At 55.2% G+C, this 13,101-nt stretch overlaps 1 protein-coding gene across 5 annotated transcripts in view; it reads right to left on the bottom strand.

Moving 5' to 3' along the window:
• Window positions 1-13,101, bottom strand: part of RPTOR (regulatory associated protein of MTOR complex 1) — a 333,238-nt gene that overhangs the window by 105,433 nt on the left and 214,704 nt on the right. For all 5 annotated transcript variants that reach the window (XM_045044638.1, XM_045044640.1, XM_045044639.1 and 2 more), the window contains 2 exons: window positions 3,157-3,257; window positions 2,451-2,595 (listed from right to left, as the gene is read on the bottom strand). In XM_045044638.1, coding sequence (XP_044900573.1) covers window positions 2,451-2,595; window positions 3,157-3,257 — 246 coding nt within the window. The remainder of the gene's footprint in view (window positions 1-2,450; window positions 2,596-3,156; window positions 3,258-13,101) is intronic.

The raw sequence follows: 13,101 nt of genomic DNA, 5'->3' as shown, positions 1-13,101 counted from the left end.
AACGCAGGCCCGGCCAGGCCAGCGTCTGTACGTGCTGGTGACGCGAGGGGCCCTGGTGCGAGGGCCTGGCGTGAAGCCGGGAAGGCCGGGCCCGTTTCTCTACCTGGCCCCTTTGGGTGGCTCACCCACGACCCCTACAACCTGTCCCGCCCCTATGCATAGCTCTGGGCACGTCCCCGGACAGCTGTGCCTGCGCTGCGGCATCCTGGCCCGCCACGTTCACTCACGGCCGAGCACGGGGCCTTGGAGCCCAGGTCCGGCTCCAGCACACGAGGCTGCTTCCCGCGGAGCCCCAGCTGCAACGATTGGACCCCACGTACAGGGAGCAAGGGAGGGCAGCAGGCCGGACGGCGCTCCGCGCAATGGGGGCCGCGAAGGCCGAGGCCGGACGAGACCCCGCGTCCAGGGTACGTTCCAGCCGCAGAGGGGCCCTGACGTGCTCAGGGAGGCCAGGCCGGGGGAGGGGGACGGCCCGGGGGCACACATACGGCCGCCAGCCACTCTGCCTGCCTCGGATCCCGCGAGGCTCTCCCCGCGTTCCCCCGGGCCCCCGTGGACCTCTGTATGGTTCGTGTTTCTGGGACAGACGCAGATGTGCTTTGTGAGATTCGGGGGTGCTGACCGTGCGGAAGAGAGGGCCACATTCCTAGCCTTCGGCGCTGGCAAGAAAGCCGTCCTTAACGGTGACGGCGGGATCACGCGGGGCTGCCGTCGCGTCTGGGCTTTGGACCTTATCTTAAGCCGTTCTTACGAACTCAGAAACGTTCTGGGAGGCCAATCCTGGGAAAGCAGCCCGGGAGGACAAGAGGAGGGGGGCCGTCTGCAGCTGCTTCCTTCCCCGGGTGCCCGGCTCCGCCTGGCTTTGCCATCTTCTCCGCGCAGCCCGCGGGAGGCATTTCTACAGCCAGAGAGGTGCGCGTTCACTGGAAAATGCACTCGAGGAGCGTGCTGGGGTGTCGGGAGGACGCGGGCCGCCTCCCTCTGACAGGCGGCGCCCCGCGCCCCGGGGAGCCTGCTCGGCCAGCGGCGCCGGCGGCCCGGGAGGCCCTCCGCTCCGCGCAGCTGGTGTGACGCCCGTTCCCTGCGGCTTCACGAGTTTTCCTTCCAAGACCAGCCGTGGCACTGACCTCATGCAGTGTTTCCACCATTTTCTTCCCTTTTTTATAATACGTGTTTTATAAAAACCTGGTTCGGGAAATATAGGACTTAAGACATCACTTTTCTTAGAGGAAAAGGCAGTTTTGAGGAGCCACTCTTCCAGAAACGTCCATCTTCACTCTAATTATTCACTCTGAGTACCATAAAGGCCTTCAAACACCCTCCCGGTTGCAGCGTGGTGGGGCCACTCTGCACACGTGACCCGCCTGCCACACGGGGACTGTGGAGGCCCCGCCGCCTGGGGTCCCCATGGCAACATTCTGCTTTACCCTGTAAACACCAGACGTGGGTATGGACACGCACAGAATCGTTTAGCAGCCAACACGGCACGTCCCCGTTTCCCTCACAGAGGAGAATCTTACTTCCTGATTTCCCGAGTGGATGAGGGCAGCACGTCTACGAACCCATCCCTGGCTCTCCACGTTTTCAGCACCACGGGAAAGCGGTCATGCACGTATTTAAAAAAATAAATCACCAGCTGGAATAAACCTGACCACGAAGATACACCTTGAGTGAATGGCTGCTTTTAACTATCTGTATTAGGGTTTCTCCCACGGACAGACACCTTTGCTATCGCCCCGTTTTAGCACGGCCTCAAATTCCACTTGTGTTACAGAAGCAAGGGGACGGGAAGAAACCAAATGCCATCGATGGGAGGCCCGAATGGAAGACACGTCACACGTGGACCGTTGTTACTCCTGTTACTGGCAGTGTAAGTAGCAACCGTCCGATTTGGGGGGAAACCATAAGCGAGAGTCATAGGAATCTCACTCGTGTGTGGTGCGAGCACGTACGTGTGTGTGCGACCGTGTATGTGTGTCTGGACACACACACGTGCGTGTGCTTGTGTGAAGTAACCATACAATTAATTGCTCACGAATCCAACAGCTTTAATCCGATGGAACAGTGTGGGACACACTTCCTAAGCCCGGCTGGCATTTTCTTTTCTCGATACCGGTCTCTGCGGAGTCAGAAGCCTGTGTGCGGGCCTCTCCTGCCCCGAGTGGCCGGATCGTGAGGCCCCTGGAGCCGCTGGTCCCGCTCAGTCGTGAGAGACACCCCAAGGCGCCTGCACCTCTGAACTCTGAGGGGACCCGCGTGTCCTGTGCGCGGGGACCTTTGGGCAGGACTTTGCCAGCTGTTAGCACCGCCTGGGTCTCCGAGCTTGGTGGCAAGTCTTCCTGTTTTGTCTCACGTGATTCCATTAGACTTGTCCCACGGCAGAAATGGACAGAAACCAAGCCGCTGAGAGAACGTCACACTGTCTGGCACTGTCGGCCGGGGACACTTACCACATCGCGTGCATGTACGTGGGGGGCAGGCGCGGGCTGCTGACGGGAGTGCAGTTGTAGGACCTCATGATCCTTTCTGCCAGCAGAAAATTTCGAAACAGACTCGCCACCAGCAGGTCCTGTCTGAAGAGCTTTTGGAAGAGATCTGGGGGCAGAGAAAACATACAAAGGTAGCTTTGGTGACTCACGTCCAGCACCGAAAGCCAAAGACACAGATTTACTTCTAAAAGAATTTTTTACAAGCAAGCTGGGACTCATACGCACATTTCCTGTTGGCAATACGCACACACAGATATACTCACACAGATGCAAACACCAAACCCTAGAGAGTCAGTACAGAAAAAAATGCAGACAGGTCTTATCAGAACACTTCTGGTTTTAAGAAATACGGGCCGTGCCAATTTTTATGAAGAAAGGTGAGCCCTGAGTCTGCCTAGAAGGTGGCACGGTAACGTGGGAGCGAGCACTCACGTGGAGCTCGCTGTCTGCCACTGGTCTTGGTGCCTGATGCGCTGTGGCTCACGGAAACCCCCAGAGGCTCTCGCTGCCCACCCCCCACCCCCAGCTTTCCTCCCCGACAAGATCTCGCTGCTTCCGTCTCGCTTCCCTTATTCCATGGGCCAGTGTCTCCCACCAGGCGGCTGCCCTCCCGGGCCCCACGCAGCCCGGCCCGGCCGCCTCCCTGCCCTGCCCCACGCCGCCTCACCCCGAGGCAGCACGTTCCAGGCGATGGTGTCTGTGATGGCTGTGAAGATCCAGTTCAGCTCTCCCAGAGGGGTCCTCCGGTCATTCAGCCGGCCGGGGATCCTAGGAGACACGGGGTGCTTTCATTAGTGACTACCCAGAGAGTCCTGGCTCCTGAAGAGGGGCGCGGGGAGGAGATGTGGGGTGAAGGGGGGAGACGCAACACTGCAGGCAGAGGTGGGGGAGGCCGGCCCCGCCCGTGACGTGGAGACCCGCGCACTCCGGCCTCCGTCTTCACTGTCCTCCCCTCCACGGCTACACAAAGCAGCCCCTCGGGGTCCCCCGATGCGTGGGCTGGACCCAGCGGCTACACACACCAGTCTTGTGGTTTCCATGGCCGATCTCCTGCCTCCACAGGGCAGCCTGGGCATCTGCTACAGGGGAGCCCGTGCCTCGTTCTTCCTTTCTGTACCTCCCTGCGCCCCGGAGCCCCGTGGCTCCAGGCCGTGGAAGTGCACTTTCGACCCGAGGGCTGGGGGAGAAAGCCCGTCTTCTGAGGTCAGCTTCCCTTCCGTTCGCCCATCACATATCTGAGCGCCTGCTCTGGGGCCAGGTGCTGGTCTAGCACCCCGCTGTCTAGGACCCGCAGACACGCCGCGGCTGAAGTGTGCAAGGAACGGGCACTTGAGGAAGCAGCGACCTTGAATGTCTTGCCAGGGGTTCGCTCTTTTGAACGCACTCAGAGTTCTCCAAACTGCAAGGTGAGAGGGCACGTCCCCAGGACGGCCCTCACCTCCGACACGTCGGATGCCAGCCGCAAGTTCCAAGGGTCCCCGAACCACTCAGTTTGGAGGACTCACCAGGAGGAGTCGTGCGAGTCAGTGAACGCGGTCACACTTGCGGTTCGGTTTATTAGAAAGAAATACAGAGACTCAAGTCAGTCGAGGGATGGCAGGGGCAGAGTCCAGGAGAAGTGCCAAACGCGGGGCCTCCGTGTCGCCTCCTGGCATCCACATGTGACAACGTGCACAGAGCTCTGCCAACTGGGGGGCCCTGGGGCCCTGGTGTCCACCTGGGAGCACTGCTCGGCCAACCGCGGCCCATGAGCTTGACCTCAGCCTCCAGGTGGATGGACACCACACTCAAACCCCAGCCCAAATCACGTGGTTGCCCTCTGGGGACGGAGGGGGTGCCTCCCCCCTCCCCGCCCCTGCTGAGAGGACTGGGTGTGGCTGGCACCCGCCCCAAGCAGTGATGCTCCTGTCTGAAATGGCACCGGCCCTCTCCTTGCGCAAGGCCTGGTTCTTCACCACACAAACATCCACCTGTTTAACGTCCACAACAAGCCTATTCGGGCCGAGACTTCAGATTTTTGGATTCATACGTCGTCTTGGGTGCAGTGCCTTCACGAGACTGAGACCCCACAGGTGCGTCCGTCGGAGGCCAGGCTGGGTCACGCGCACAGGCCTTCCAGCAAGGTGGCCGAGGGGCGTGTTGCCTGCCTTAACTCCCTTTGAAGGACGGGAAGAAAACACCCGACCTGGACGGCAGGAATCAGGCACGCACCAGCCGGCACAGGCCGCCCTGGGGGTGGAGCCGGCACCGCCCGTCGGGAAAGGACAGACCTGAGAAGGCGGGGGACGCCTGCATCCTTCACATCGGCGAATCTGCTTCCAGAAAGCAACCCTAAACTGGACACGAGGAATGGGGACACACGACACGCGGCGTATGTACAGGCGAAAAGTCAGAACCGAGGCACGTCACCAGAACAGGAGGAACGAGTCGGTTAGGGAACAACCCCGTGGAATTACTTCAAGCCCTTAGACCGCCGCTTGGGAAAACGCCCGCTTTCTAACACCGAGTGAGGGAGACAGATTCTGTGCAGCCATCACCACCCAGGACGCGCCACGGGCGGGGCCAGAAGACACGGCCTCGAGGCACGACCGTGGGGATGCCGCTGTCGTCTCACGTGGGCACGCAGTCGGCATCTGCTGCACGGGGTGTACCCCGCTACAGCGATGGGGAGCAAACCAAGCCCCGGTTCCTTCGTCTCCCCACCCCCCGCCCAAGCCCCTGGTGGCCGTGCTGGGGGAGGGGCGGCTGCCGGGCGACAGGAAGGCACTCTTGGAAGAGTCTGACCAAGGTCTGTTTGCAAACCTGGACCCAGCGCGTCAGGGACACGAGCCAGGCCGTCTTGAATCAGGCGAGGCAGCACAGAGGTCCGATCCCCTGGGTAAAGGGACACCGCACCCCAGGAGCACGGAGCTGCTGAGATTTCCGCCATGGTGGGTGGGTGGCTAGGCCGCTGGGATGACAGAGGCCAACGCTTGTCAGGCTACGGTCAGTGTGTATTTGGGGGCTTAAAAAATCCTCATCTTGTGACAATCACCAGCAGATAAATGCAAGAGCAGCCTCCCGCTACCATCTGGAAACCCCATGGGTCCTGTTCACTAAGCTCATCGTGAAGCCAGGGACAAAGCCGCCTGCCGACCAACACAGACCCACGCATCATTCAAACTGACCCACCCGCCCATCCGTCCCAGACGCCTCTGCACACGGCAGGCTGGGATGGGTACTGGGGAGGGCAGAGTGGAACGAACCAACTTCCCCCACTTGTCGGGTCACTTCAGGGGGCCTGGTGGCTCAGTCGGTTGGGCATCCAGCTTCAGCTCAGGTCATGGTCTCACGGTTCCCGAGTTCGAGCCCCGCGTCGGGCTTGCTGCTGTCAGCCCAGAGCTCAGTTTGGATCCTCTGTCTCCCACCCTCTCTCTCTCTCAAAAACTAACAAACGTTAAAAAGAATTAAATCGCTTCAGAAACCTTTTGTCTCTGTTTTCCTTTCCGTATCAGATCCTAAAGAACGTCAGAACCCAGCGTATGCTGGAGGCCACCTGGACCCCGGACGGCTCACACGGGGCCACGGAAGGGACGGAGCAGCACGCAAGGTCAAACCCAAGACCACACTCCATTACAGAGCTCCTCCGAACCCCCAGAGGGTTTCATTGACAACCAAGGTAGTTCTTTCAAAATTTAAATCCACAGTGTTAATCAAGGCTAGCTTTCATGAGAAAAGCATAAAAAGCTGTAGTTTAGGACCAGATCATCGAACTGGGAGAAGAGAAAGCCCAGATTCGAGTCCCAGCTGGGCTGCATCTGGGTAACTTCGGGCGTCTGTGTCTCCGCTTGGAGTCACTGAGGCTGACCTTACGTGCAAACCAGAGTCTAGAGTCAGACGGGCAGCACCTGAGAGGAAGACACAGCAGACGGCCACAGTGATGGCCCTCAAGAGTGCGGGCCACCGCCCCAAACCCTTCGTTACCGCCACTGCTGTCGCCAGATACCCTGATCTCCCCCAATATCTGGGATCACCTACAGCTTTCCGATCCTTGACCTCAATACCCGGGCCATCACTGGCGACCTCCAGCCCCAGCCCTGGTAATACAGTAACTGCTCGTCAGGATCCACACCCCCATTCTCATGAGGAACGAGAGGTCTTCCCTCCTGGACCACACTCTCCCTCACTGACGCCTGTCTGCTACCCTCTGCCATCTCTGCAATCAGTACAACGGTCCCCGCACGGGGAGCACGTCACTTAGCCTCTGACACGGCCCCGTCCTAGGCGTCGTCTTCTGGCCCACCCAGACCCCGGACCCGGTAGAGACGGTGTGGGCCGTGTTCCCATGCGGCCGCGGCTGCCCCGATGACGAGGAAAGCGTGCAGGTCCATGCAGTCCTGCTGAGGAGGTGGGCTCCCGGCGTGCACTGTGACACCTCCCCGCCCCTGTCCTTCCCTGTCCCCTGGCCTCCGCTCCCAGTGGCCTGTGCCGAGCACCGGAAGGCTCCTTCCGTTGTCCAGAGGAGAACAAAATAACATAGAAGTTCACGCCCCACGAGACCCACCAATCGGGCAGGGCACTCTGTCCTGGTCTGTGTCTGTCCGTCTGCCTCCTTCCCTAACCTTTGCTCACCTGTCTTCACGGCTCACCTCCAGGACTACCGCCATCTCTCCCCGTGTTGTGTCCCCACGTCGGGGCCCACGCAGATGCTTTCACCAAAGGTCAAAACCTCAGAGGCACAGCTCACCTGCTCTCCAACCGCTCATGTCTCTGAGCTTCTGCAAGACACTGCTTTTGTCTGCCTTTTGCTGCTGAACCGCTTTGCTGGACCTCAGCTCTTCCGCTGCAGTTCACGCCACGCGGGGCGATGGCCCGTGGCGTGTCTTTGTCAATGACTCTGTGGCTACTCTGCTCCAACAGACCTCACGGGGAACGCGGGAGGGCACCGCCCCCCTGGTGGCGCGGGTGGGGCTGGCGGCTTCCGGCCTCCTGGCTGCCCCCGCCTCCTGAGACAGATGGCCTCTGTGAGGCCAAGGGCAAGCGAGGGCAAGAGCACGGCCCTGTGCAGTCAGGTGGAACGTTCCCACTTGGCTTCAGAACCACCCATGATCGCCACCTTGACACACTGAACTTTGAACTAGCTCCCAGTCCCTTCTCCCCCCACCCTGCCGGGCAGGTCCATTACCTCGCAGTCTGAAAAAACACGGAGCTCTTTCTGTTCACCTGCTCAGCCTGCCCGCCCCCCCCGCCCCGCCCCACCCCCGAACGGCCTCCCTGTCCTCTGGGCACCAGGTCCCGGTTCCATCTTTACAAGCAGAGCTCCACCGTCACTGTCCATGGTGACGCTCCTGTCCCGACGGCCTCGGCTGAGCCCCTCTGTGGCTGCCCTCCCGTTTCTGTCGTTTGCTAGTGACTCCCCTTTTCATCTATTCCCCACTGCTCAGTGCGTGCTCCTTACAAGCAGATGATAAATTCCTTTCCCTCGATACAAATCAATCACCTGACGGCCGCTGGCGGAGTGCCAGCATGACCCCGATGGCCCACGACTGTGACTCACGTTACCTCCCCCTTTGTAAAAGGACCCCGCCCACAGCGGCGGCTCAGAGAAGCCCTCGCGGAGGCGAGGAAGCCTGGCTGCTGGGCAGAGAGGAGGGCGGCACCCGGCACCCAGGGCCCGTGTTGGCTGCCCGGATGGGGTCTCCCAGCTGAGGGCTGAGCGCGGCGGGGGTACAGGGCCCGCTCTTCCCCGGTCCTCGACGCCTCCACGGCGTGACCTGTGCCCTACCGCTCGGTGCGGGGCTGGCGGAGACCCCACCCGGTGGGCACACGGCCGGCCTCCTTCCCCGCCCCTCCCCCCGCCCCTCCCCATAGACTGTGCCCCCTGTTGTAGTGTCTGCACCCCACAACCAAGCAGCGTGGGGCGTGGGGGAGATTTTGTGTCTCGCTTGTATATTTACTCTTCTCAGGCTGCTTTCTGTTTCTCTCAAGCTTTCTCCTTCACTAAACAGGCCACAGTCCAGCTACCTGGAACTTGCCGTTTTCAAAGAGTCCACGTGCCCCCAAACCTGTGCAGACCACCCTCACGCAGTCCTTAAGCCCGTCTGCTCACGGAGGACATCCCGGGGGCCCCTCCCGTCCTGGGGCTCCCCCGAGGCCCACTGGTTGCTGCCGCGACCCCACAGACGCCTCCGCTGGACACGGGGGCTGCAGCCCAGCCTGTCCTCACCCAGCGCTGAGCACAGACGGCTGATCTGTACCAGGTGCCCCTTGCATATCTGACGAGCGAAGGAATGAATCCTCCTGAGGGATCATGAGCCCTGTGTAAGTAAAATGCTGAGCGAACAACTACAGTTTCCAAGAGAACGAAGCAAACTCACTGAAACACTCCGGTGATACGCAGATAACACAAATCCTTCCCAATCCCGTCGTGGAGGGACCGCAAGTTACACGTTCCTGTCTTTACGCACAAGATCGAGTAATTTTAAAGACGCCGAAATAACACTACATAAAGGGATGCTCCGTTTTTGTTAAAAACACCCACAGAAACACCTAGAAAGTAAGTCTGGAAGGGCAGGCGTGCACCAGGGTAGTAACAGTGACTATCTTGGTATGGTGAGGGTTATAAATGACTCAAGTTCTCCTGCTTCTCTGTATTTAACAATATATCTATGCTGAAAACATACTACTGCATAATAAGGAAAAACCAAACCTTTTTTTTTCTTTAGCAAGAGGAAGGCCACAGCAAGTCTTCCTGGAAAGAGAGGTATTTGAAAACCGCATTATTTACTGACTTTATATCATTTCACATTCAACTAAAATATAGCAAGATACACCTTTCCTTCATCTACTTTACACGCCTCCATGGAAATGACAGCGTAAAGAAAAAAAAGGAAAAAAGGAAGACGAGGGGTCCCCAATGGCCCCTACACAGTGACCTCCAAGCATCTGTCTCTGACTTCTTCATTGTAGGATGTATCTGCTTGTAAAATACACCCTCAGAGAAGTCCCTTGAATCACTATGACCAGGCTACTCAAAAGAGAACTTCACTCTGTACTGTATTTATCACAACCAGAGATGTTTGATGCCATCTGCTGAACTCATGGGATGAAAATAAAAAAGAAAGAAACAACGAGAAACTCCACGGCATTGGGAAGCCAATTTGAAAAGGCTTAAACAAATGGGGAGGTATACTATGCTCATGGATCAGAAGCCTCAGGGGAGTGCAGACGGTGTTTCTTGCATTGATGTGCACATTCGGTGCAATCACAGTAACAGTCTCAGCAGGCTGGCTGGAAACTGATGAGCTGTTTCTAAAATTTACATGGAAACGCAAGGAGTTGGAACAGCAAAACCATTTAGAAAAGGAACCGATTCACAATAAAGCTACAAGAATCATGGCACTGGCATAAATATCAATGTAACAGGACAGGGCAAAAGAATTCCACAATTACAGTCAAATGCTTTTGGTCAAAGGCATTTTTTCAATGGGGAAAAGACAGCCTTTCTACAACGGTGCTGAAACATCTAGAACCGGAAATCCATGCGGAAAAAAATGACCCTTGACTCTCACTGCTCACCACGTGCAAAAATTAACCTGAAATGGACCACAAACTTAGACATAAAAGTTGAAACCGTAGGGGCGCCTGGCTGGCTCAGTTGGTGGAGCGTGCAATTCTTGATCTCAGGATTTTCAGTTTGAGCCCCATGCCGGGTGTGGAGATTACGAAAAAAACAAAAAAACAAAGCCTGTTTTGTTTTGTTTTTTTTAAAGTTACAACTGTAAAAGTTTTAGAAAAAAAATAGGAGAAAATCGTCACAACCCTGGGCCAGGCACGGTTTTGTTAGGCGCGACATAGAAAGTATAAATCGTAAAAGAAAAAAACTATTAAATCAGATTTCATCAAAATGAAATGCTTCTGGTCTCAGAAGACTGTTGTGAAAATGGAAACCCAAGTCAGATGGACCAGAGACAGAAACCTGACGACGACTCATCTAACACATATAAAGGGCTCTTGAAGATAAACAACACAATTAAAAAATGGGAGACATAAACATATGTTTTATTAAACGATATAAATTAACGGCCACAGCGCGTGTTCGGCTTCATTAGGCAAATGCAGATTAAAATCACGAGGACACAGTGCCACACATCCAGCAGAACAGCTAAAGTTGAGAGACGAGGTTGGTTCGCAACCAAGTGCTGTTCTGAACGTAGAGCGGCTGGCACGCTCACACGTTACTGGTGGGAACGAGATCACCGTGGAAGATGGCTGAGAAGTTTCTGATTCAGGCCAAACGTACACCTGCCAGACGACCCAGCCATCCTACCCTTCTGCCCTCGTCCCGGGGAAGCGAACACATAGTGACATACACACACTAGTACGTGAGTACCTCTGGCAGGTCTGCTCATTGCCACCAACGCGGAGAAACCCAGATTTCCATCAACAGGAGAACGGATCGAGACTGTGATACGCGCAGTGTAGTACTACTCGCAACAAGAAGGGAGCGAACTGCTGATTCGCTCGGCACGGGTAAATCTCAAAGGCACCACACTGAGAGGAAGAGGCCAGACACAAAAGAATACGTTACAATTTTCTATTTACACGACGCTCTAGGAAAGACAAACCTAAGGAACGACACGACAAAGCCGATCAGTGTTTGCCTGGGTTTGGGAGTGGGGTGGGGATTCACCGGAACAAGGCACAAGGGAAATTCTGGGCTATGTTTTGAGTGAAGGGGGTTGCACAGGTGTATAAACCTGCCAAAACGCATCAAACTGTACAAAGTGAGTTCGCCTTATTCAATGTCAGCTGCTGTTCAACAATGATGATTTTAAAGTGAAAAATCAAATGAAGGGGAAAACTAGGGCATTTTCCAACAATAAGAACAGAATTTTTCACCCGCAAACCTGCTGTAAAGGGAGTTCTTTCGGGAAAGAGAAGTGATCTCAGAACGATGCTCTGAGACGCAGGAAGGAGTGGAGGCCAACGGAAGGTGTAAGCACAGCTGAGCATTAACTACTGAATATTAGGATGGAGATACTTACGGAGGTAAGAACGTACAGAGAAAATATGTGACGATACCTGGGCCCGTGTAAGTGGACTTAATGTGCTCTCATGTCCTTGTGTTGTCTGGGAAGCGGTAAAAGCACTAATCAACGTTCAACTTTAATAAGCTGGGGGCCCCCAAGGCTATGGTCTGAGGCCAAATGCAGCCAATAGCCCGTTTTTTTTTGCTTTTGTTTTTGTTTTTGCTCTGGCCCACGAACTGATAACGTTCTTCACGATTTCAAGTTGACGCTAAGAATACAAGACAGAGACTTTGTGTCTTGCGAAGCCTGACGTGTGCATTATTTGGCCCCTTACAGAAAACACACCGAGGCCACTGCTCTGGAAAGGAAAAGAACGTAGAGTCAATAAGGTGATAGAAGGGGAGAAAGGAGTAGTAAAATCCAAAAGAGGACAACAGAGGAGGAGAAAGGAAGATAGAAAAAGAAGGAATGGAAACGAGCGTGTGGGTAGCTCAGCTGGTTGAGCATCTGACTCTTGATTTCGGTTCAGGTCGCGACCTCAGGGTTGTGAGACTGAGCCCCACACTGGGTTCTGCAGCTGGCAGCGTGAAGCCTGCCCTCCCCCTGCCTGCACTCATGCACACACTCTCTCTCAAAAAAAAAAAAAAAAAAAAAAATGGAGGAAAACAAAATGAACAGATTTCAATTCAAACATGTCAATTATTACACTAACTATAAAAAGACTAGATACTTCAATTGAAGTCAATGATTTTCAGACTGGATTTAAAAATAAAAGTCAGCTATGTCCTAAAAAAGTGGGGGGGGGGAGAATACACACCTTAAATAAATATATATAAACATTCAGAAACACATATTATTAGGATACCTGCTTAAATATAGATACGGATGAGGGGCGCCTGGGTGGCTCAGTCGGTTAAGCGGCCGATTTCAGCTCAGGTCATGATCTCGCAGTCTGTGAGTTCGAGCCCCGCTTCGGGCTCTGTGCTGACAGCCCGGAGCCTGGAGCCTGTTTCAGATTCTGTGTCTCCCTCTCTCTGACCCTCCCCTGTTCATGCTCTCTATCTCAAAAATAAATAAAACATTAAAAAAAAAATTTTAAATATAGATACGGATGAAAAACATACACTCTTGCAAACATGAATCAACTATCCCGCAAAGTGGACTTTATGGCAGAGGCATTATTGGAGATGGAGAGACGTTTTTCAACGATAAAAGTTTCCATCCATTCCACCAGGAAGGGGGAGTCAGTTATGGCTAATTTGTCCTTCTGCAGTTCTGAAGGGCAAAGCATGCGGTCAAAAGGGGGAACAGGCTTTTAATTTAGAGTAAAATGGCCATGAATTGTCAAAATTAGTTTTTGAAGGAGAGGAGGGAGTTGAGAAGCCTGCATCAGCAACTTCTCTAGGAACACAGCAAGTTATAGGGAACCCGAACAGTGTCAGGGAACGGCAGAGCGAGGGTGTGGGACTACAGACAGAAAGGGACAACCTCGGTAGCACTAAGGACAACCCCAAAGCTGGACAAGTAGAGACCACTGTGTCAAGTCTCCAGTGAACACGACAGACTTCCGGACTTGCACGCACGACCCCCAGTAAGAAATG

The sequence above is a fragment of the Felis catus genome, chromosome E1 (genome assembly GCF_018350175.1).
Source record: "Felis catus isolate Fca126 chromosome E1, F.catus_Fca126_mat1.0, whole genome shotgun sequence".
Classification (NCBI taxonomy): domain Eukaryota; kingdom Metazoa; phylum Chordata; class Mammalia; order Carnivora; family Felidae; genus Felis; species Felis catus.
The sequence above is the reverse complement of the archived record's forward strand: the minus strand, read 5'-3'. Positions and strand labels throughout refer to the sequence as shown.